The sequence below is a fragment of the Mya arenaria genome, chromosome 8, assembly GCF_026914265.1.
Source record: "Mya arenaria isolate MELC-2E11 chromosome 8, ASM2691426v1".
NCBI lineage: Eukaryota > Metazoa > Mollusca > Bivalvia > Myida > Myidae > Mya > Mya arenaria.
The window spans coordinates 20,170,297-20,195,112 of record NC_069129.1 but is presented as its reverse complement, the minus strand read 5'-3'; the positions used below and the strand labels follow the sequence as shown (position 1 = coordinate 20,195,112).

General features: G+C 33.1%; 2 protein-coding genes across 7 annotated transcripts in view; both read right to left on the bottom strand.

Moving 5' to 3' along the window:
• Positions 1–1,724: 1,724 nt before the first annotated feature.
• LOC128244707 (15-hydroxyprostaglandin dehydrogenase [NAD(+)]-like) lies at positions 1,725–16,786 on the bottom strand. 3 transcript variants are annotated; one of them, XM_052962750.1, is made up of 7 exons: positions 16,429–16,786; positions 6,700–6,823; positions 4,311–4,423; positions 3,739–3,835; positions 3,497–3,573; positions 3,109–3,272; positions 1,725–2,896 (listed from the first exon to the last, which is right to left on the bottom strand). In XM_052962750.1, exons 1-7 carry the CDS (start codon positions 16,555–16,557, stop codon positions 2,773–2,775), a joined length of 828 nt encoding a protein of 275 aa, XP_052818710.1. In that variant the 5' UTR covers positions 16,558–16,786; the 3' UTR covers positions 1,725–2,772. The 3 variants fall into 3 exon arrangements, with proteins under 3 accessions (XP_052818710.1, XP_052818711.1, XP_052818712.1); XM_052962751.1 differs by lacking the exon at positions 16,429–16,786 and adding an exon at positions 12,925–13,038; XM_052962752.1 differs by lacking the exon at positions 16,429–16,786 and adding an exon at positions 9,769–9,901.
• Positions 16,787–19,477: 2,691 nt separating this feature from the next.
• The window catches only part of LOC128242487 (15-hydroxyprostaglandin dehydrogenase [NAD(+)]-like), a 30,224-nt gene continuing 24,885 nt past the window's right edge, over positions 19,478–24,816 (bottom strand). For all 4 annotated transcript variants that reach the window (XM_052959645.1, XM_052959643.1, XM_052959646.1 and 1 more), the window contains exons 3-7: positions 23,680–23,792; positions 23,240–23,336; positions 22,994–23,070; positions 22,548–22,711; positions 19,478–22,332 (exon numbers count right to left, since the gene is read on the bottom strand). In XM_052959645.1, the coding sequence (XP_052815605.1) occupies positions 22,209–22,332; positions 22,548–22,711; positions 22,994–23,070; positions 23,240–23,336; positions 23,680–23,792 (575 nt within the window). In that variant the 3' untranslated portion in view covers positions 19,478–22,208. The remainder of the gene's footprint in view (positions 22,333–22,547; positions 22,712–22,993; positions 23,071–23,239; positions 23,337–23,679; positions 23,793–24,816) is intronic.

Sequence of the window (24,816 nt, the reverse complement as noted above, 5' to 3'; positions counted from 1 at the left end):
TTTTTTTCTATATTCCGATATTATCAACCAGACATCTGATATTCCTAGATATGCTTAAATAACAGTTTTTACTGAAATGTAATTAATAGGCACTCACAAACACCATTTCTAGGAAAGTCGTTTTTGTAGGTTAAAGTTGTGCAGCTCTCTTTAGTATAAGAGTGCTGACCCAAGTTTAGATAGAGTATTGATAAAACGCTTAAATTCTCATGTACTTTTGAAACAGCTTTATATCAATGTTTGCACGGATAGTGAGCGTTTGTTTTATGGTAGATAAACGGTGTTTATGAGTAAATTTCTAAAATGGTTTGTCTGCCTTCATTTATTTTTGTATTGTGACTGGTTAACTATCTATAAGCCATTTCTTCTTCTTCTAAACATAGTCTTCGTTAAATTTTGAATTCCAGGCATGTCCATTTCATTTCTTATTATTCTTGCAGCTTTTTTATACTTCCAATATCATTATTTAACTGACTGGCGGCTTTTATGAATTCGTAGTATGATAAAAAAAAGCAGGCAGCGCATATTATAATTGTCAAAATCTTTTTGATTTCGAGGCAATATTAAGAATCCAAGCCGTAAATACCATTATTCTGTTTTATTTTCTCGAAAAGGTTTGTTTGATATTGCTGTTTTGTGAAGTTGTGTGTCACCAGTCTTTTACGAAATTTACGAAATTTGGCCCTTAAAAGGCATGAGTAACACAACTCCCCAATACAACATACGCATATTACATTCAATTTTAACATCAATCAAATCATCGTTATAAATGAAAGGTTGCCGTTTTGGAATGTCCACATATTCACTTCATTGGGTTTATGAGTTTCATGAATATTCTTAATATCATAATTGCATGGTTCTAGATGTTGTCAATTCGTAAATTACTAGAATCAAAATTACAAATCGACGAGTAATATTAAAAGGGAACACCAGTTATTGTATTTTCATTATTTATCTTTTAAGTGTTTCGCAATTTCAGGGTCTCTCTGGCAGCCAAAAACCCATGTTACAACATTGAATCGAGAACGCCTCAACGGTCTCTGATTCGTTTAAACCGGCCCACATTTACTTCATTGAGCAGGTACAATTCCTAGCGACAGCATCGACTATACTTCAAGGACGCCGTCAGAAGACTGTACATGATGTACACGAGCCAAACAACCTTGTAAACATCAGCGCCGACTTATGTATTCGTAAGGGTGATCCACAAATTGGCGGTCAACACATACTTAAGCAGAAGGGCATTAAATACTTGATCTGCCTACTGTAGTAACATTGAAAACCTCGGGCGCTTTTAAGTCTCTCCCGTTGGACTGACCAGCCAACGTTTTGAATAAGTTTCAAATGTTAATTTAATAGACTGAGTAACAAAAGTCTCTTTGAGCTAATTATGCCGTATTCATACTTATCAGAGTTGTATTGAAGAAGAAGAAGAAGAAGAAGAAGAAGAAGAAGAAGAAGAAGAAGAAGAAGAAGAAGAAGAAGAAGAAGAAGAAGAAGAAGAAGAAGAAGAAGAAGAAGGAGGAGGAGGAGGAGGAGGAGGAGGAGGAGGAGGAGGAGGAGGAGGAGGAGGAGGAGGAGAAGGAGGAGGAGAAGAAGAAGAAGAAGAAGAAGAAGAAGAAGAAGAAGAAGAAGAAGAAGAAGAAGAAGAAGAAGAAGAAGAAGAAGAAGAAGAAGAAAAAAAAGAAGAAGAAGAAGAAGAGCGTATACTCCTAGCTGTAATTCATATTTGTTGTTATAAGTACATACCAGCTACAACATACAGTTGTGATAATCCTTTTAGTGCCAAAATTACACTGTTCTATTTTATATCTATTGCAATATATAAAGCAACGGCTATGATTGTTGACTGCTGTGTTTAATTCTATCTTAACCTGTGATATAAAAGGCAATTCTAATATATGCATAACGGCAGTTACAGTTCTAAATACAGTTAAGCAGCAGTTGTAAAGTACAGCTTAATGTACAAATGTTCAGCTGTTAAAGTAGATATGTTTGATATGCACCATATAGTTGTTTAATGTACAGCCATTTGGAAATCCCAATGCAGAGAATATTATTTGCGTGGACTATGGTTGTTATCAAATGTTATACAAATCAAAGCACTGAGAGTGCATATCGTGTTGTGAATATGGCAAAACATAAATATTGATAAAAAGTCATATAGTTAAACATGCTTTTTAAAACGAAACAATAACAACTTCACAAGAAATGTGAACGGTTAATAGCTGAAATGAATATGTTTCCATTATCATTTCACAGTGAGATACACGAATGCTACTTATGTAATGCTGTATTAGTAATTTTGTTATAAAATGTGACCAATTGGTATAATATATATTCTTTTTTCTAAAAGAAAGAAAATATTAATACTGACAAACCGATTTGGTCGCTACATTGAACCACACCTGAACAATGATACTGCTACTGAAAGCTATTTGGTTTGAACTGAGGCTAGTCGGTTAGAAACCCCTGAGCACAACACCACCATTTTGTGCATTAACTCATTGTCACAACAAATGCAAATCTGATTTTGATCATTCCGATAGGTATGTTAGCAAGAACATTTTACTCATTGTAGATTGTTCGCTGTCATTCCCTTCGATTTTCAGAAGCGTCTAAGTAATGCTTTGTCCTACGCAAAGATCTCCCTTGACGATCCAAGAAGATGTATCAAAAAGGAAAGTCACCGTTAAATTGAGCTTGATACATTATGAGGAAACAATACAAATTTCCTTTCAGAGTTGGCACGAATCCTTGTGTCAGTACCGACTATACATCTTGTACAGTTAGAGTACTATATTGGATTCCTGTTTTCTTAGCACACCGCAAAATGATTCCGTTTTTTGTTTCGTCTTTGACTAAATCCAAAAAAGCCGCTGCAACCTCTTCAACGCTGAAATGAAAAGAATAAGAAGCTTGTAATTCTGAGAAAATCCAAAATGATTTTAAAATATATCGTAATAACACGTATGCACATGACATACATCTTATGTTAATCAATTTATATGCAATAAAAGGGTGTCACTCCGTCTGAATACATTTATATTATTCCATGTTATCAGTAAAATTTAAAGAATGTTTATACAAATCGGTCCCTGCCATCACCTCATAACACCGATATGGTCTACAAATGCCTTCACCGCCGCCAGGTTTGAACAGGAAATCTGCGAGGCGTCACCGGAAGCCATGTTCCTGAACATCGGCGTGTCCACGAATGCGGGACACAGGACATTCAGACGGATACGGGACTTTTGAACTTCAGGTGATATCTAGAACATGATCATTATTCACCTAAATACAGCTTCGTATCATATATACATGGTAAACATACCATATCAATTGAAAGTCGAACCACATATATATATCATAATGAAAAAAGACTGTGATTAGCTTGGTTAAAACATTTTTCGTATAGAACTTATCTCATGAAATGATCAAATTATAATATAAGTATGTGATCTATTAAGTGAAAAGGTAGGTACACTTTACTCACTGCTAGAGATCGTGTCGCATGAATAATACCGGCTTTCGATGCACCGTAAACGGGGGAAAAGGGATTTGGATTTACCCCTGAAAAGAGAAGGTCAAAATCAAAAGGATTTATGAAACATCAAAAGGGCAAAGAAATAATAATGCTCAGATTTTTACGCCTTATTGTCTTCTGTTTGAATGTACTAGATGTATATAAGATCACACATTTTAGGTATGCGAGTCAACTGTTCTAGTTTTGCTTACCTGCCATACTTGCCATGTTGATGATGACACCACCGCTGCCACCTTCCGCCTCACTCATATATCTCAGTGCAAGTCGTGTGCCCCGTAATGTCCCCTTCTAAATGCAAGAAAAAGAAGAGTTTCAACGGCATTTAAAAGGCGTATTTAAATAATAGTTTTCATAATAATTGAACTACCAGCTACTGTAAGTTTTTCATTTGTGCCAAGAAGAGTTACCACCTTTTTTTGTAACAGGTACACCTTGTTGGCGTAATGATTCTTATATGAATATCATGTGGACCATGTACGACAAACAGGCAATCAAATGTTAATGAAGATTGATTATTGGCAGTTGCTCAGGCAATTACACTGTCATCTTAAGATAGTGTAGTCAATGGTCACAGTAATTAAATTCCTCTACTCGAACCCTCATATAAAAAGATTAGTGTTATCCGTAATAAAATATATGCAAAAAGCTACAGAAACATGCTCAGTAGCAAAAAGTTTAAACATAAACCCGGTTTAGTGGCAATGGGCATATAAGGTTGACATTCTGTTTGCTAATATATTTAAGGAACTGGAAATTTCCTCACCAGGTTGATGTCGATAACTGCTTCCCACTTATCGTCCGTTTCCCCACCGACACCAGCATTGTTAACTACAATATCAAGGCCACCAAGCACCTCCCGCGTACGTCGGAAAGCCTCTGCAAAAGTGTAGACAATTTCCCTTACATAAATAACGGAATGTTACCTGCAAAGACTCGTTCAATATTGTATTATCCTGCACCGCTGTTATTCCCCCAAGTATGACGAAATGCAACTAGAATTGGAGGTCAATTACAGCAAGTGTCCCTGTTTTTTTTCAATAATGTCTTATTCTTTCTATCACAATTGTTTTGATGCTTCATGTGAATGAGATCTCAATATATGTATGTATTGCATTTTCCATCCTATTAATTCATTACTAGTGATTTGCATGTAGCTTTGATGCTCTTTGAGGCTCTGTGCCGTATGCATTCAGGCTTGAGAACCGCAAATCGAAATCAGGTTTAGTCAGATCTACTTTTTGGCATGACATTTTGAAACAATTAATGCAGTGGGGTTACAAAAGGAGTCGTATGGTGTTATAGAAAGCAATATTCATGCAATCTGAAGAATCTTAAATATTTATTGGCGAGGAACCAAAGGATAAAGAAAAATACGCAGAAAAAGGAAATTTGACGACTTACTTCAACTACACAAACAATCAAAACATTCTCAGCCGATTTCGGATTTCATTTAATTAATTTAACACCAGCAATACTCATGTGATAAGAAGAAAATGAAATAATTGTTTATGTATATCCTAGTACATATAGGTTTATCAATTACTGTTATGAAAATTGTAGTTAAACGTCAAGTAACGTTACCTGTTCGTTGGTAATGACGGGCACTTATCGGTTACAGTTTAGGGCTACTGAATATTTTTTTCTTGATTCTTTTTTATTGCATGTGAACATAATTGTAAAAAGAAAAATGAATGCTTGTCGCGCTAACAGTCTTTCAGCGCTTTAAAGATGCACTCTCACAGATTGAACGTTTTGACACCTTGTTTTTTTGTCTTGGAACGAGCAGGTTTTTGCGTAAATATCTGAAAACCAGTGATAAAAGATTGATGACAAAAGATCAGATCACAGATTTTCATATTTCCTCTCCCAAATTGATGTTTTATGCATTTTTTTAAAACCGTTAGTAACGGTTTAACTACAAAACATTAAATTTGGAATGGAAATATGAATATCTGCGATCTGATCTTTTGTCATCAGTATTTCATTACTTGTTTGCAGATAATAAGGCAAAAATTTGCTAATTCCAAGACAACAAATAAAAACGTTGGAAAAACGGTAAATGTGTGAGAGTGCAGCTTTAAGTGTTTCCATTCTTACCTAGTAGGTAGTTCATTTTACATCCAAATAATATATAAATAGTGACTTCCGTGTAGTTTCATTGCTAGTTGCTAATGAGTTTTTTTCTCTAGGTTTGTTAAAAACTGTCTTTAAACTGTTTAGAAACTGTTGTTATATTGTGAAAGATATTGTATTTAATAATAATAACAACAATAATAATAATAATAATAATAATAATAATAATAATAATAATAATAATAATAATAATAATAATATGATAATAATATGATAATAATTGTTCTTAAATCTCATCACGTACTTTAATTGCAGATAAAAAGACAACAACTATGTTACGATGCGAATTATTTTGAACGACCATTTTTTAAAAATCATTTAAAGATGTCATCCATATCATTTAATATGTAAGTGTGGGCCTTTAACAATAAGTTTGAAAATTTAAAAATGTTCATTCAAAAACCATTTGCAACAAAACCAATTTGATGACTTCTTCAAACAGCTGCAAAACAGATTTCTTTTGCCAATATTTTCCGCTTTACTCAAAGTCGCCAATTTCCATTTGGATTAGTTTTGCAATAACCGTTTCGATACACTTACTGAAGTTTACGATCTGATATTATCATATTGTCGGGAAAGAGACAGTTAAGATAAGCAAAATGCTACAATCTGGTTCGTCTATCTTAGAAATATCATGTTTTAGATTTGACAGACGCGTCATGGTTACGTTAATGTTATACATCTATCAACACGAGCAAAAGCGTCTGACAGATGATATTTCTAATAGAGAATGTCATTTCCCACCATTTTATGGGAACGATTTTCTTGAAACGGGACCATTTCAATCGTTTTCTGTCAGACCGAGGCATTTGATAATTATCTTTGACGGATAGAAACAAATACGAAAGAGTCAAACGCAAATATTTGGTGGAAAAGCTTCACAATAAATTGGGCAAGTAGAAGCGGGTACGGAGTATGCGATTACAGAGCGTTTTGATAAAGTAACTGTTGGTTACATCATTTCTTCAGTGTAGAAATTGGCAAGATAATATCCATATTTCCTTAATATATGCTATCACCTTCAAACTGTTCCTGTGAGGTAACATTGCACGGACAGAAGATGACGTTACTGCTGCCGTACTTTTCCACAAGATCCTTCTCAGTAGCACGTCCAGCCTCCTCGTTGTAATCTACGATACTCACCTGAAATTACATGTGGAATGCTAATTTGTTAGAAAGCATAATAATACACAAATTTTACATGCGTTACACGTGTCAAAATGTAAATAATATGTAGGTCTACATTATTATCAACGATACTAGCCAATAATGACAAAAATGACATTTGTTAACATGTATATTAGATTATAATTCCCGGAAGACATTAAACCTGTCTTTCTCTGATCTTACTACAAACATACAATACATTCGATTCTTCAGACCCACAACATTCAAGAAACGCACATTCCACGCACATGGCTAAAACGTCATGGGTCATACAGAGAATGACATACAAATGGCGACAGGGAAATACATGCAGTGGACTTATCAACAACAGAGGTACCACCATATCATAAAACATGAAAGTGTTGGTCAAAGTGTTCTAGATAACGACATTAACATGAATTTAACACATGTAAAAACAATAAACAACGATGAGGATCATATTGTATTTAAAGGACCGGCTAGCTAAGGAGTAAGTGACTAAAAATGTGATACTACTGAAGACAAAAACTACAAAAGCACAGGTAATTCCAACACGAGGTATGAATGTCAAAACAAATCAAATGATCTAATGGATGGACCTTTGTGTAGTCCCTATTGTATTGGTCATTTCCAATAAACATTAAAACTATGGAAGCAGTTGCTGGTGATTTTTTGTCTGTTGTCTTTAACTTTATTAAATCCCGATTTATGTTTCATTTAGTGACGAACTCGAGGAATGTCTGATGGAGAAGATTGTTAAAGTATTGATGGCTCTGTTATGATTTTATATATCTGAGGTGCAAAAGTTCATAGGCATAAAAAAACGAATATTTGGAAAAAAAGGAAAACTTTTAAAACGCAACTGAAATCCATCAACTTAATTCAAGATCAATTTTGACAAAATTTATCAAATGAAGGATTAGATTTACAACTCTTATCAGTCATATTGTCTCTATCGACGTATTTAAGCAGGCCAAGTTTGGAGCAAAATAAATTTGTTATCAAACGAGATGTTTAAACCATCTTAAATTATTGACACAATAATTTTTTAATTAAGATTTGTTTTGCTAGCTAAATGCATGCCTTTTTATGAAATTGGTTTCTGTAATAAAAACACGTTTGAAAAGAAGGTTTCAGTGTTAAACTATCAACAACTAATGACATGAGTATTGTAAACATCAACATAAATCTTTTATGTAGTATTCAAACGACTTTAAGTGAATACAGTGTTCGATTATTTAATTTGCCATTTGTTTATTTAAACCCGACGAAAATATTTGCACGTTGCATATGAGCTATATTTTAAGCCAAAAATAAATCCAAACTATCATTGATAAAACACATTTGGTAAAAATATAATTACCGCAGAAATAAAACAAAAAAGGTAAAATTAAAAGGTAGCACTTATAAATCATACTTTAATTAGTATACTCAAATCTGCCAATATATATATATAAAACGCACTCTTTACATACATATACTAAAACAGTAATCCAATTAGAACCAAGAACGATGAATACATCCAACATTTAAAAAATGTTTGGTTTTAATTGACAAATGATAAGCAAACACTCTAAAATCTCCAAGCTACCGCCAGTATATGTGTTTTCTTTCGTTCTTTTTTCAAAACAAAATGGCTTATATTAAACCGTACACAAAGCAGTACAAAATAGCTCACCTTTGCACTTCCCGCCAGAAGGGCCTCCACAAATCCCTGTCCTATTCCCGAGGCTCCTCCGGTAACCAACGCAACTTTATCAGTTATATTCATGCTTAGATATCACCGAAAAAAACAAACTGCAAGTACCGTTTGTTTGATATTATTCAATTGCAGTAAAATATTACATTCAGAAAGTTTAACACATGCACCACTCTTTTTGTATATGTTTCTTATGAACTGAACATCTTCAGTAGATCTGGTCAAAAGCTCGCACTTGTAATGTTAAAAGTGTTGATTTGGCTACCAGTTAATATCCCCTCAAAATATTGAAAAAAAATACACATTCCAATTTCTTCAGAGATTTTCACAACTCCACAAGCTTTCACCTAGTGTTTGAACGGACTCATAACGGAATTTTATCTTCAATCAGCAGAAAAATATATATTTCAGTAGACACAGTAATTATGAAGGTTAAACATAACAGGCAGATCCTCAGCTGTAGGTTAATAAACCTTTTACTCATCTTGTCTTTTAATAAAGATCTACATTTATATAACATTTACCATTGCAAACGAATAAAATCATAAAGTGTTATATAAACAATCGATTAGGTGATGTTCTATGCGAAATGAACATGTTAAGATGTTATTTAAAGTTATCATAACAAGGACTTCCTCAAACTTTCGTTGAGTGTTTGAACAAAGCGAAAACGGACTTTCTCTTCAATCAGCAGAATGAGATTCCTTCAGCATAAAGTAGGTAGGATATAAATCCGATATACTTTCTCCAAAAGCATTTTGGTTTCTGCATATTTTTTTCAAGTACGTACTTATGAATGGATACAACATTGACAATCCCTGAAGAAATAATAAAACAAGCGAAAGCCTTGATTGCAGGCCTATGGCTACGGCCTAACATAACTAAACAAGATATACACAACGTCGCAACACGGCAAAGAAAGACCGTACATGCATCATCAAAGCATATCAATAAACATAATCATCTGGCAAATACAAGATGAATGAAGTACAATGTGGTGGAATACGTGAGTATCCGACGATAGTCTAAAAGAAATATTAAGACACGTTTAAGGAACGATTGAAGCTAACAAGTGATGATACTTTACTATAAAGAAGAAACGGCAACATGCAAGAAAAAACAACAACACACGTTTAACGTGATTTTTTGATTGTTGCACATTCTTATCAAACAAAATATTTTGCTACCTTACAAATATCGATCGACATATATTTAGGCAGTCCCTCCTTAAGGTAACACTGACCTTCGCACCTTCTGCCAAAAGTGTTGTAGCAAACTGTTGCCCCATTCCTGCGGTTCCGCCAGTAATTAGCGCAACTTTACCACTTAGTTCCATATTTTAATACTTACTTAACACAGAAAAATATATAAATATATACTCGTATCTTAACTATATCAAACTCCTCACTAGTTTTAATCACCTGCGTTTGCACTGATTTTAATCCTTGTACTATATGTATTGTCGTACAATGGTATCTTTCGAACTATAAATCAAGACCTCCCTCGGTTCATTGATAAGTATACGTTCAGTTGCTTCACATTGTTAGAATGCAATGTCATTATCAATGGTCATGTGAGATCTACATGGTCAATGTTTGTTTGAATAACCTTACACTGGAGACTGGTATTGACGAAGTAAGTTATTATATCCTTGCTTTTGTCCATATGTTTTAATATTTTTTCATTTCTTTAAGCTTATTCTGTAGGATTATAGTGGAATGGAATTTTACATATTGAACATAATAGTTTTGTGAAATGCAATGCCTAATGTTCTTTAAATGGCATAACATTGATATTTGACAACATTTAAAATATGTTAATAGAACATTAGTAAGATAGATTGCTATTTTTCCCATTTGAATAAAATACAACCAGAAATAGGCTAAACAGTATTACGCAAAACATCAACATCATTAAAATCAAAACCATTTCTCACTTTCACCAAACGACGTTTTGCAGCGAAGTAGCAAATCTAATGTCGTGATAGAAGTAATATGAAACTGCTGGATACAGATACCGTCGAACAATCTGCCACCACGTGTATCCTTGATTGTATGCGGAATTTGATAGCGCTTTGGATTTTAGAGTTCATTATTTTTCTTCAAAACAATCGTTTAATTTGTTTTCTTGAAATATTATGAAATTGTAGTTTAAATGAAAGCAAAATATAACTAAGAAATAATGGGCTTATTTGGACCACCTATCAATTACCGTTTCGTGATTTTTGTTGTGACATGGATGCCTTGTTTTAATTATCATCCCTGTTTATAAGTTGCAATAAGATATGCTGACATGTAAGGTCTAAACTTTCTAGACATATAAATGTCATGAAATGTGCAAGATGACCAGATGTAAATAGGACATGAAACTACCAAATTGACCATTAATACAATACAATGTGTTAACATGAGAAGAAAAAACATACTAGATATATATTTGGCATGAAATTTCCAAACTGACCAGACAAATATAGGAGAGGACAATACAAAACCGGGGTGATATACAATACAATGTGGTGACATGAAAGGTCCAAACTGACCAGACATATATACGACATGACACTTTTAAACCGGCGTGATACACATTACAATGTGGTGTCATGAAAGGTCCAAACTGACCAGACATATATCGAACCAAACTAGCCAGATATTTAAAACCCTTTAGTGACATGTAATGTCCAAACTGACAAGGCTTGTATATGACATATGAGGACCAAACTGACCAGATATAATACCTTATGGTAACATGAAATGTCCAAACTGACCAGATATTATACCTTATGTTAACATGAAATGTCCAAACTGACCAGATATTATACCTTATGTTAACATGAAATGTCCAAACTGACCAGATATTATACCTTATGTTAACATGAAATGTCCAAACTGACCAGATATTATACCTTATGTTAACATGAAATGTCCAAACTGACCGGATATAGACGGGAAATAAAGGAACAAACTGTCCAATTTTCTAAGTTTCTAACGACAACTTACCATTTTTACAAGCTTCTTCTCATTACGCATGGAATTAAAATGTTCGATGTCTGAACTTATAAAACGTGGTTGAGTCCCTTTAAACCAACCCTAATAACAACTGTTTTAAAATTACGATAAAAACATCTGAAAAAGTACTACTAGTATTTTGCAATATAATTTAAGTGTGATGATATTGAATAACAAAATACAAAAGCAAAAGTAATCAAAGCACCTGGTACGAATGTCTAAACAAATTAAATGATCTAAATATGTGTTTCCTATTGTATTGTTCATCGTCAAGTAACATTATCACTATGGAAGCCTTTGCTTCCGTTGAAGCCGACCTGCTGACTTATTTTATCTTTATCAACGCATGGCCTCTTCCATAACCAGTATTTTGGATTGCCCATCACGACTTAAACTGTATTTAGATGTGAAAAAGGACACAAGTGATAAGTAACTTCAATTCCCCGTTAAATTTTGAAATGCCTATAAGAATGAATTTTAAATTTGAAGCTTTAATTCCACTGGAGTTAATTAAACTCAAAACTGGATCTTATAATTGACGTGTAATAAAATGCCTTACTTTATTTTGCTATAGATACAAGTATATTAATTAAATTTTATTATATGTAATATGCTTAATGCATAATTTGATGAAGGAGTCGATGAAAGTGTGCTGGAATAGACTATTAAACTACATATGGTTCTTTCATTCACCTAAAGTGCAAAAGTACATAATCATAAAACAACCAAATATTTTGAAAATAGGAAAACATTTTAAAACGCAACTGAAATCCATAGACTAAATTCAAGATCAATTTTGACAGAATTTATCAAATGAAGGATTAGTATTACTACTCTTATCAGAAATATTGTCTTTATTGACGTGTTTAAGCAAGGCATTTCTGTAGCAATATAAATATGTTATCAAACGAAATAGTAAAACCATTTGAAGTGCGTGATATATCAAGATCTTAGTGACACATTGAATTTTGAAATAGCTTTTTTGCTCGTTTACAAATGCAAGTTCTACTATAACATTTTTTTTTCCATAAAAGAACACATTGAAAAAGACCAAGTGTTATCATACCTTCTGAAATGAGAATTGTGAACATCAAGACAAAATGTTTTTTGTAGTATTCAAACGACCCCGTAAATAGTACAATGTATGATTATTGACATGCACAATCAAATACAAAACATTCTTTACAAACTTATTTTAGAACAGTCATCCAAATGAAAGCGATGATTAAATTCAACATGAAAAATCTCATGTTTGGTCTTGATTGACATTGATAGAAAAGTGATAAGTAAAACGCTCTCAAATATCCAAACAACCAGTATCTGTGTTTAATCTTTTTAACACAACGAAATAACTTAAATAAAAGCATACACAAATACAATACAATATAGCTCACCTTTGCACCTCCAGCCAGAAGGGCCTCCACAAATCCCTGTCCTATTCCCGAGGCCCCTCCGGTAACCAACGCAACTATATCAATTATTTGCATGGTTAGATTTCCACGAACAATTCAGAGGAACCTCAGACTGATTTAATTGTAGGAAAATATTACATTCACAAGTTAAACACGTACAACACTCTTAATGATAAAATGGTTCTTATAGACAATCCGGTGTATAATCCGATAAAAAGCACGAACTTGTAAAGTTTAAAAGTTCCCAACGAAATATTGAAAAAAGACAACCGATTTCTTCAAATAGAGCTTTTCACAAATCCACAAGCTTTCCTCTAGTGTTTGAACAGATTGATAACGGACTTTTCTCTTCAATCTGCAGAAAATATATATCTGCGGTAAAGAGAAGTCATTATATAAGTTATATATAACACACGACCTCCCCATTACAGGGTGCTTTACAGAAATTATATTTAAAATATTTGAAAATCCGTCCTTGTATCTCAGAATCAAGATTTTAATAAAACATATTAAAGTAAACTAGATCACATCCAATCGAATTATTTGCTTTCGCCTCTCATTTTTCAGCCCCTCACCCAGCTCTATTGGTTGCATGCAGCTCCTCAGCTGTAGGTAAATAAAGGTTTTACTTATCTTGTCTAATATCTACTCGTATATTTATATTACATAAATCATTGCAAACGAATAAAATCAAACATATTTTTTTTGGAAAAAAACAAGGGCAACTTTACTACTTAATTCCAAATTCTAATACGTCCTAACATATGCTAGATATATACTCGTATCTAAATGATATTAAACTCCTGACTTGTTTAAATCAGCTTTGTTTACATTAATTTTTATCCTAACTTGTACTCTATGTATTGTGGTACAATGGTTCGTTTGAACTAAAAATCAAGACATCTGTTCACAGATACATATACATTCAGTTGCTTCACATTGTAAGAATGCAGTTTCATTACCAGTGGTCATAAAATATCTATATGGTCAATGTATGTTTAAATTACCTTTCAATGGAGACTGAGAAAAGTTAGAATAGTCCTGCTTTTGTCCATAAGTGTGATCAATTTTTCATTTCCTTATGCCTATACTGTTGGATGATAGTGGAACGGAATAATTTAAGCAGTGTTCTTAACAGCAGTGCCATCTGATATCCTGAACTTGACCATGTAATGCCTAATTATGTTTAACAGGTATAACATTGAATTAGACAACCTTCAAAAAATGTAAATAGAGTAAGACTGCTATATTTCCAATTTGAATCAATGTAAATAGAAATAAGCTAAACAGAATTTAACAAAACATCCACAACATTAAAATCAGAACTAATCTCAATTTAATCAAACGATGTTTCACAGCGTAGTTATGAAGCTAATGTTTTATATGATTGAAATTACTGGGTACAGATACCGTCAAAGTATCTCTCACCACGTGTGTCCTTATGTTTCTGCAAAGTTTGATATCGTTTTAGATTTTAGAGGTTATTTTTCAATTTGTTTTTAAGGAATCTTTTTACCCTGTATTATAAATGAAAATATAACTCCGAAGGAATGGCTTTGAATTGAACAACCTCCTATTGTCTACCGTTACGTGACTTTCTTTGTGACATGGTTGCTTTACTTTGTATCTTCCTTGCGCATAAGATACAATAACATATGGTGACATCAAAGAACCAAACTTACTAGACATATATATGATGTGAAATACCCTAGCTGACAATACATAAATAGGACACGAAACAACCAAACAAACCAAATATATAATATCTTATATATAATTCAATATGTTGACATGAAAGAACTGATCAGACACATAATAAAAAGACAGCAAAAGACGCCGTAATAAGTCTTACAGCCAATGTTATTGTTTGTGAAACTGTGTAGGAAATCATTTCAGGATGGAATTGTTAAGAAAAGAAAACAGAAAAGGACACACACTAATAAGATCTATGTATAAGAAATATCGTTTGATTATACAGTTGACGTTTTGAAGAATGCACATTATGGCTTCACGTAATTACAATAAATGATTGAATAATGCAATTATCGAGCTTTGTTCAAAGGTGACATTTTGTCATCAATTTTTAAATAAACAATTACGGCCACTGCATTAGGGACACGTGTACGAAATTATTAATCTGTGTTACGACTTATTAGCTCTTTTTCAATTCATACATTTACGTTATCACCGTTAAATTGGCTTATAACTGTAATTGCAGCAATGGCTATTCTTTGTTAGATTGTATTTACTTAAACATTATAGAGTAAAGCACTTTATACATCGAACATGTCATTAATAATATTCTTGCATTGGACATATTATTTTCAAGTACAGCAACGTAATGCAATCATTGATTTTTTGTTGTACTAGTGCGATGCAATCTAGTAATCATTTATCAATATGAAACGGCTTAACAGCTCTTTGCAAATGTTTTCTTTGGTTTAAAATGTCTATTATCAATGGAATATGACACGGGTTAAAACTGATTAATGGCAATGCCAAATAGTCAGGAAAGTAATAAACAAGGCCAGATAAACATGAATAGCAAAACAATATTCGAAAAAGCATTTGAAATGATTTTATTGATAACTGTTCTTTACTATACAATTGCATTTGAGAAACAAGCCTAATTTAGTAGCATTATCTCAAAATTATATGAAACTATTATGTATATTGTATGGAATAAAAAGTGGATATTATATAATACTTAATGAACTATGCGTTTTAAAAATAAGTCTCTGGCACTGCAAATACCACTTGAATGATTTAAAGAAGGCTCTTCATATTTATGATTCTTCATTCACATAACCTTGAACTTCAACTGTAGCAAAACTCTAAAGCAATACAAGTGATATTGCAGGGTCAAACCCATTAGACAAGGGCCATCCAAGTAGACAAGGGCCATCCCAGGAGACAAGGCCTTAGAGCAATTACAGTAGATCGTTTCGCAAATTATAGCGTATAATATTAGTAAACATGGAAAATGATTTATCTGGCTATTGTTTGTATTCTGTCAGCAGGCCACGGACAACTTTAATCAAAAAGTTGGAAAGAGTACATTTACGATATCTCTAATGTATTGTTGTCTTTAGCGGTTCAATTTTCGTTTAAAGTGATTTAACGTTTCAGCTATAAAGTGATTACACTTTTCTGCGTTATGTTACGTAATATGATAAACTGTTTGCGGTTACGGTCGGGTCGTTCGAATTATGTTTGAGCAAGAATTACTGCAAGTGTTTTTTTTCAAATGAAACAAATAAGCTTTTAACAATTCAGGAAATAAATTATGAACTACCGGTGTAAATAAAATGAATGAAATGCGTGATTAATGTCATTACCGGGATTATGAAGGCAGTTTATCTTATGAAAGTACGAGTTAAGTACTTCAGACTCCACACACTTTAACCAGCCATCAAGTCAGATATTGACATCAATCACGCATGACTTAAATAAACCGCCAATGTATTTTATACTGAATCAACTAACCTTTGCTCCCTCTGTCAGTAATGCATCGGCAAATCCACGACCCATTCCCGAGGCCCCGCCAGTTACCAAAGCAACTTTATAACTTAAATCCATTCTGTGGCACACAAGAAATAACCGAATATCATCCATGAACGTCCTAAAGCAATGATTTGATAGATAACATTTTATCGGCGTTGTATCCTGTTATGATCGTTGTCTCATTTCCACCAATTCATTCCATTCCAAATCTACTTCACTCAATACCTTTAAGTTATCGTTTAGTTGAAATTTAAAGAACTACCTACAAACTTTAGTTTATTTAAGTATCCTCATGTCAAAGATTCCTTTGTGATGATTTTTATTCAGATGTATTCGGATTTGGTCCTTAAACAAATCATATTTTCAAGTTAAGTCGCTTTTGACCTATAAATCAAAAACTACTTTAACGGATAAACAGCGCTTTCACGTTTATTGTTCGAATGTAATGAATTTTAAAAATGACATTTGATATTTAGCATTGCAATGTTTTGAATAGTTTACAATTTTGGTTAACACATACGCCTCCCACTCAAATCAATTATTTACAGGAGCTGGTGAATTCGCTTTATCAACGAGTAATTTGAAAGGTTTCTATCTTTATGTGTTAAATTAAACACCCACATTTTGTATAAGACTCGGGAGGTAGCGTCTCGGATATTTGTATTTTTAATATATAATTACAGCTGAGCAAATTCGTTATAAATCACTTTTCATCAATCCACTGTTTGCGTTAACTGTTTTAGTCGCTCGAATGCGTAGTATTTTGTTTAACGTTCTGATTATCAACCTATAACACATACAACAAGATTTATTTATAAAACAAACGTTTTGATATAAAATTAACAATTTCAAGTTAGTGTAGTTTAAGTATAGCTTATCACAAACTGTTTTCTACGAGACCACATGTATACACATACGTACATTTAAAATAAGTGCAACAAAGTAAATGTCCAACCGAAAAAGTTACAATTCAGTGTTTACTAAAAGCAAATTCCAAAACTTGTACGATTATCGTGTATTCCAGTATTAACCACCAGACATTTGATATTTGTATCGTAGTTTACGCTACAGTTTTCTTCTGTATAATTTAAGGAACCAGTTCTTGTGAAATCGCGGTTTCAAGCAAAAGTTGGGCGGCTAATTTCAATAAAAGAGAGATTGACTTGGTTATGATCAAATATTAAAAAAAACATTCAATTTATAATGTACATATATCAAATCATGAACATTTGTCGTGCTAATTATGGTTTATTTCAATGTCAAATTGTTTGACACGTGGAAGAGCCGAGCTTATGAACACATTACTAAAAAGGTGTTGTCTGTCTATGTTGTTTTTGTTGACCTTTACACTACTTATTACTGTCCGTGAAATGTCCATTTCTACTCGCTTTGAATGTTGCATATGTTCAGTATCACGTTTAAACCAAATTTTAAGATGCCTTTGCTGGCATCGAATCTTCATAATCTTAAATATGAGCTAGCTGCTTTGACCTCCACCGCATTGTCTTCGAATTAAAAAAACAAACAAGGTGTAAGTGAATTTACCTGTCAATTTGACAATACAATGTGGAAGTGAATAATACACACCAATTAACAATACAATGTAAACTACCATGACGAGACTATCAGTTTTGAAGTTTGTATACTTTCAATATCATATTTCACTGCCTCTCATTATTATTATTATTAGTATCAAAAATTCAAATTTGCACGTGCTAGGCTCGCTTTTTATGATCTGTAATATACTGGGCTAGTCGCTTTCATCGCATTGCCTGTAAAAATAAAGTAAACGTGAATTTATCTGGTAGTTTAATAATACAATGCTCACTACCAAGACGAGGCCAGCAGTCAATATTTGAATCATGTGCTTTGATCAAAGCAACGAAACCACACCACAACGCCGCACGACAACAACCACATTTACATGCGTATTTATATATTTATATCAATATATGTCTATCAATAAAAGTTACCGACATCAATAGGTCATTTGAAAAAAATCACATAGTTGTTAAACGAATTAATAAGAGTTTATGTTCATACTTGTCCAAACAGTTATCAGTATAAGAGCAAAAACATGTGTAAAATACTTGAACTCGACACATAAAGGGTTCTCAAAGATGGAGTAGATTATGTTAAATACATGAACAATTAAGGGTTCTCAGGGAATGGGTAAATTATGTAAAATACGTGATCTTGAACTACAAGATTTATCAAAAATGGAGTGTATTATGTAAATTCGTGAACTCGAACTACCAAGCCATGATATGCCTCAAATCAAATTTTCCTGCATGTTTCATTAAAAAGTCCTCGAACGGTATAAGGGAAAATAAAATTGCAAACATGAAAATATGTCATAATGGGGTTAGTATTGTGAACAGGTAACAAATTTAAAAACCCACCTGTAAGAGTTGCATTAACATGTTTTTGTGTACCAGTAGTATCGTCGAAGGGCCGTTACTTATACTAACTGTGTCGACAAACCTGAATTAATTCTTCTTTTTTTGAACTCATATGGGCTTCATATCATAGTTTAAATGAAAGTTTCATGAATAATTCACATCATATTTGCACGGTTTCCGATGTTATCAATGTGCAACTAGACTATTACAAAAAACGTTTCGAGCTTTTAACAATTTGGTAGCTTTGTTATTTAGTTAAGCAACAGTATTACACGGTTTAAGTTTCTCTTTGGTCCTAGCATTGTGCATCAATACAAGTTGTTACTTCTGATTTACATACTACTTGACTTGTATTTTCCAATGTATTATTAGTGTAGATTTTTGTTTGTTCTAAATTTAATTAAGTTAGGCATTTAGAACACGCATTTTCCTTTGAATTCCACCCACTATTATACAATTGGCTGCAGAATCTATAAGATACAAGATGAATTTGGGCAGAATGTTTCAAGCCTTTATAATTCATTATTTAGGATAACACCTTGTCATCGTAAATCTTGACGCACAGTATATTCTTCATGGCCACGTTGACGCGAACAGGAATAATAATATAATTTTAAATTGTTCTTTTATTCAATAACGACATCCTATTTATATCTTGAATCAAGTTTAGAATTGACACAGTGCTGGCTAAGACCCGTAACAATTCTTGCTACCTTAAGGAAGTTTTACGAGTGTTTATTTTTCATATATAGTGCATATGATCTCAATTACGAAAGGCGACAGCTCCTATCATCAACAATTTCAGTTCATATTCAGTGCACATTATCACCATCACGGAGAGCGACAATGAATAAATTCACCATCTGTATATTATAAGGCGACAGTACATATCGTTACCATCACGGAAGGCAATCGTCCATGTTGTCAACATCAAGGAAGTCGACAGTGCATATTGTCACCATTGCGGAATGCGACAGCGCATGGTATCATCATGGCAAGCGATAGTTCATAATTATCATAATCACGGAGGGTAATATCTATATACTATATATCTTTCTGCAAAATCAATACTCAATGTGTTCATAGTGTATGATGAACGTAAGCATATAATGTATATTTTACTTTCAGAAATAAAAACTATTTAGTGGCATACGAGGGTCCTTAAAAAAACTCTGTTATAATATATGTATATAACATGTTAAACTTCGCCATTTTACTCAAAGTTCTATCAGAAAATGCCAGCGCTCATTAGTTTCATTTTGGCTTCACACTGCCTTATGGCTAATCACAAAGTTGCGTGTTTATAAATGCTAAAATTGACACGAAGTTACTGCAACTCCCAGTCACCTTGAGACATGTTTAAATTTGAACAATAGCCCCACGGAAGAAAATGTAACTCAAATCGTGGTCACAGTATATATTTATCATACACTATATTCAATGTCCGTGGTCTTTGCTCAACTATGATTATTTATGTTTTAGTTTATTTTATATCTTAAAAGATTCACTCCGTGAATGCCTCGAAGTTATTTGTTCTTTTTCAAGAAGAAAGTGATATCATACATAACAGACCCTAGATTACATTGACATTTTTTAAGATCAAAGCTGGGTCAATTTTACATTTTTTAATGATTGTTAATCACATTTGGTACAACATGTATTTTCTTAAACTATAAAAAAGAAAATGGTGTATTGAGATATGTTTAATTGATTCGTTTCGCCATTAACAATAAATTAATTCGATGCAAGAACCAAAACCTTTCCATAATTAATAAAACTTATAGAATAAATTATGTTTGAACATGTTCGTTGTGTGTCTTTATGCTATTTGAAAGGCATACAAGTTAGAAAATGCAGGTAATTATCAACTAAGTAAACATTACCTCAATACAAACATGCAGAAACAACCCAATACATTTACACTATAATTAAAATATCATATAGTTAAATTACAATTGATTTGAGCACATAATGTGACCAGAAAGGTTCTAATTGATTCAGAAATTTTCCTCAGTTTTTGTTTATCAATTAGATACCTGAGTTCTCTCAATGTGATTGGGCGCTTATAAATCCATATACAGCTGGCAAACATTTCTTAACTAAGAGAAAGTTGACGATTGATGTTCGAAGGCATATAATGAAAAAAACATACAAGCACATAAAAAGGAAACTTGTTCTTTAAAAGTGTTTAGTAAACACATGATTAACATTTGTATGTATAAGTTGTTGAAGAAGTAGTTTGTAGGTTGGCCAAATCATCCTATATAATCTCAATGTTCGGTATAACGCTGAATACTCAGTAAGCAAAACAACAACAGCATTGACTTGACGTTCAGTAAGAGGTCTTCATCATGATTATGCGATTCAAGTCCTTATTTGCATTAAAAAAAATGTCATGGAAGTTTGATTACAAAGCCGTCATACGGAATAAGATAAATTGCGTTATTAAGATTTAAAACATGCACATATCTCATCAAGAAGCCGGTACTTTGTGAACAGGTAGCATACAAACTTTTAAGTTTAAGACGCCAAAGTACAGCTAAATCTAGAAATGTATCGCTGTTTAAGAAGATATATTTGTTTTGCATAATACAATTGTTAAATGTATACATTATAGTCCCTTTGAATCCCATTGCACAGAACATACTTTGCGCGGACAATGGCTGTAACTAAATGTTATATATATATATCAAAGCACTGAAAGTCTCTTTGGTCTGCAAGGACGGCGAAGTATTGATAGATAGGTTAAATAATAAAGCATGCTTATAAAACAAAACAATAAAAACTGCACTAGTAATGTCAACAATCAAAAGCTGAAATGAATATGTTTTTAATTTTCAGTTCACAAACAGATATATGAATGTTATTTTTGTAATGCTGTCTTAGTAATTTTGACATGATATTCGACCATTTTAATACATAAATTGGTCCCACAGAAAGGTGATAAAACACAATGAATACTGTCCGATCTGCTCGCTTCATCTATTCACACTTGAACAATGATACTGTTACAGAAAGCCTAGATGGTTTAAACTGAGGCAATTAGGTAATTTATAGACACCTGAGAACAATACCACCATTTTAGGCATGAACTGATTGTCGCCCCAAATGCCAATCTTATTTGGGTAATATCGAAAGGCCTGCTACCAAGAGCAATTCACTCATTGTAGATCGTTAGATATCATTTCTTTTGTTTTTCACTAGTCACTAACTACTGCATTGGCCTACGGAGTAAGCTACCTTGACGATACGTGAAGATGTATCAAAAGGAGAGTTACCGCTAAATGGACTTTGATACATTATAGGGAAACAATTTAAATTTTCTCTCAGATTTGGCACGATTCCTGGCGTCCGTATCGATTATACATCCTGTACAGCTAGAGTACTATATTGGATTCCAGTTTTCTTAGCACACCGCAAAATGATTCCGTTTTTTGTTTCGTCTTTGACTAAATCAAGAAAAGCAGCTGCAACCTCTTCCACGCTAAAATGAAAAAACAACAAAAAAACTTGTATATCTGGGAAAAACCAAAATTGTTTTGAAATATCGTAATAATACGTTTGCACATGGCATAACTCATATGTTAAGCAATTTTATGCAATAAATGGGTGTCACTCCGTCTGAGTACATTTAATATATTATTCCATTATTTCAGAGAAATTAAAATAATGTTTATACTAATCGGCCCCTGCCGTCACCTCATAACACCGATATGGTCTACAAATGCCTTCACCGCCGCCTGGTTTGAACCGGAAGTCTGCGAGGCGTCACCGGAAGCCATATTCCTGAACATCGGCGTGTCCACGAATGCGGGACACAATACATTTAGACGGATACCGGACTTTTGAACATCAGGTGATATCTAGAACATGATCAATATTCACCTAAATATAGCTTTGTACTATATGTACTCACGGTATACATACCATGTCATATATAAACCGTAGGTGGGTTGAGTATTTTTGACATTATTTAGCCCCATATGGCTGCTTATACTATTTCAAAACATCAGAATTATAATGTAAACAGACTGTTTTTTGTTTGGCTAATATATTTTTTTGTATCAAACTCATCTCTAGAAATGATAAAATTATGATGTAAGTATGTGAACTAATCAGTGAAAAGATCGAGACATTTTACTAACTGCTAGAGATCTTGTCGCATGAATAATACCAGCTTTCGATGCCCCGTAAACGGGGGAAAACGGATTTGGATTTACCCCTGAAAAGAGTAAAAATAGGAAATCATTATTGTTTTTAAGGAACATCGAAAGTACAAATATATAATAATGCTTTGATTCTTACGCTTTGTTGTCTTCTGCTTTAATGTACTAGATGCAAATTAAATCGCAATCTTAAGTTAACGAGTTAACTGTTCTCGTTTTGCTTACCCGCCATACTGGCCATGTTGATGATGACACCGCCGCTGCCAGCTCCCGCCTCACTCATATATCTCAGTGCAAGTCGTGTGCCCCGTAACGTCCCCTTCTACAAGAAAGAAAATATTGCTTCAATGGCATTAAAAAGTGGTATTACAATTTTCATAATAATTGAAATATCGCTACTGCAAGTTTCCATATGGCCCAAGAAGAATTATCACCTTTTTGTACTAGATACATCTTATTGTCGTTATGACTCTTATATGAAATCCATGTGGACCATGTACCTACGACAAACAGGCAATTTTATTATCATTCTAAAATAGTTTAGTCAATGGACATAGTTATTAAATTACACTACTCGAACATTCATATAAAAAAGATAAGTGTTGTCCGTATTAATGTTGACATTCTGTTTGCTAATATATTTAAGGAACTGTAAATTTCCTCACCAGGTTGATGTCGATAACTGCTTCCCACTTATCGTCCGTTTCCCCACCGACACCAGCATTGTTAACCACAATATCCGGGCCACCAAGCACCTCCCGCGTACGTCGGAATGCTTCTGCAAAAGTGTAGACAATTTCCTTTACATAAATAACGGAACGTTACCCACCAAGACTCGTCCAATAGTGTGATCCTGCACCGCTCTTATTCCCCAAAATTTGCCGAAATGCAACTGGAATAGAAGGACAGCAAGTGTATCAACTCTCAACAATTAAAGCGGTAATGCCTTTTTGATTTTTTTCTCAATAATGTCTTGGTTTTTTTATCACAATTGTTTTAATGCTTCATGTTAATGAGATCTCGAGAGTATGTATTGCAGTTTCTATCCTATTTATTAATTACAAGTTGTATATAGCTGTGCCGTATGCATACAGACTTCAGAATCGCAAATCGAAATCAATTAAAGTCAGATCTACTTTTTGGCATGATATTTCAAAACAATTTATGCGACGGGGTAGCAAAATGGGACGTATTGTGTTATGCGTTTTAAAATAGTTATTAAAAGACCATACCATTTTAAAATGTTCATAATATTTGCAACGTTAATGTGAATTTGAATTGAAAGAAGTCCGAAGAATCTTAAATAGATATTGGCGAGGATCAAAGAGATAAAGATAATTTCGCGGAAAAGGGAAATTTGATGATTAAGAGACCGTGTCTTTCTTCACCTACACAAACAATCAAAACGTTCTATCGGGTTTAATTAAATTAACTTTACACTAGCAATAATCATGCGTGATAAAGGAAATGTTTATTCAATGTATATCCTAGTACATATAAGTTTATCAATTACTGTTTTTACTGTTATGACACTAGCCAATTGTATTAAAAATATCAATTAACATTACCTGTTCTTATATAATAAGATGCACTTATCGGTTACAATTTGGCTACTCAAAATTTTTCTTGAGTCTTTTTTAGATTGCATTTGAACATAATTTTAAAAATGACAAAGATTAATGCTTGTCGCGCTTACAGTCTTTCAACGCTTTCAGCGCTTTCATTCTTACTTAGTAGGTAGTTTATGTTCCACCCGACTAATTAACTAAAACATAATAGTGATTTCCGTGTAGTTTTATTGC

Bases quoted from the DNA above. Each gene is read 5' to 3' on its own strand.
- LOC128244707 (XM_052962750.1), bottom strand. From the start codon at position 16,557: ATGGATGATATTCGGTTATTTCTTGTGTGCCACAGAATGGATTTAAGT. The intron at 4,424-6,699 runs GTGATAGCATAT...ACACTTTTGCAG, and splicing joins CTCACAGGAACAGTTTGAAG to AGGCTTTCCGACGTACGCGG. The intron at 3,273-3,496 runs GTGAGTAAAGTG...ATCATGTTCTAG, and splicing joins ATGCGACACGATCTCTAGCA to ATATCACCTGAAGTTCAAAA.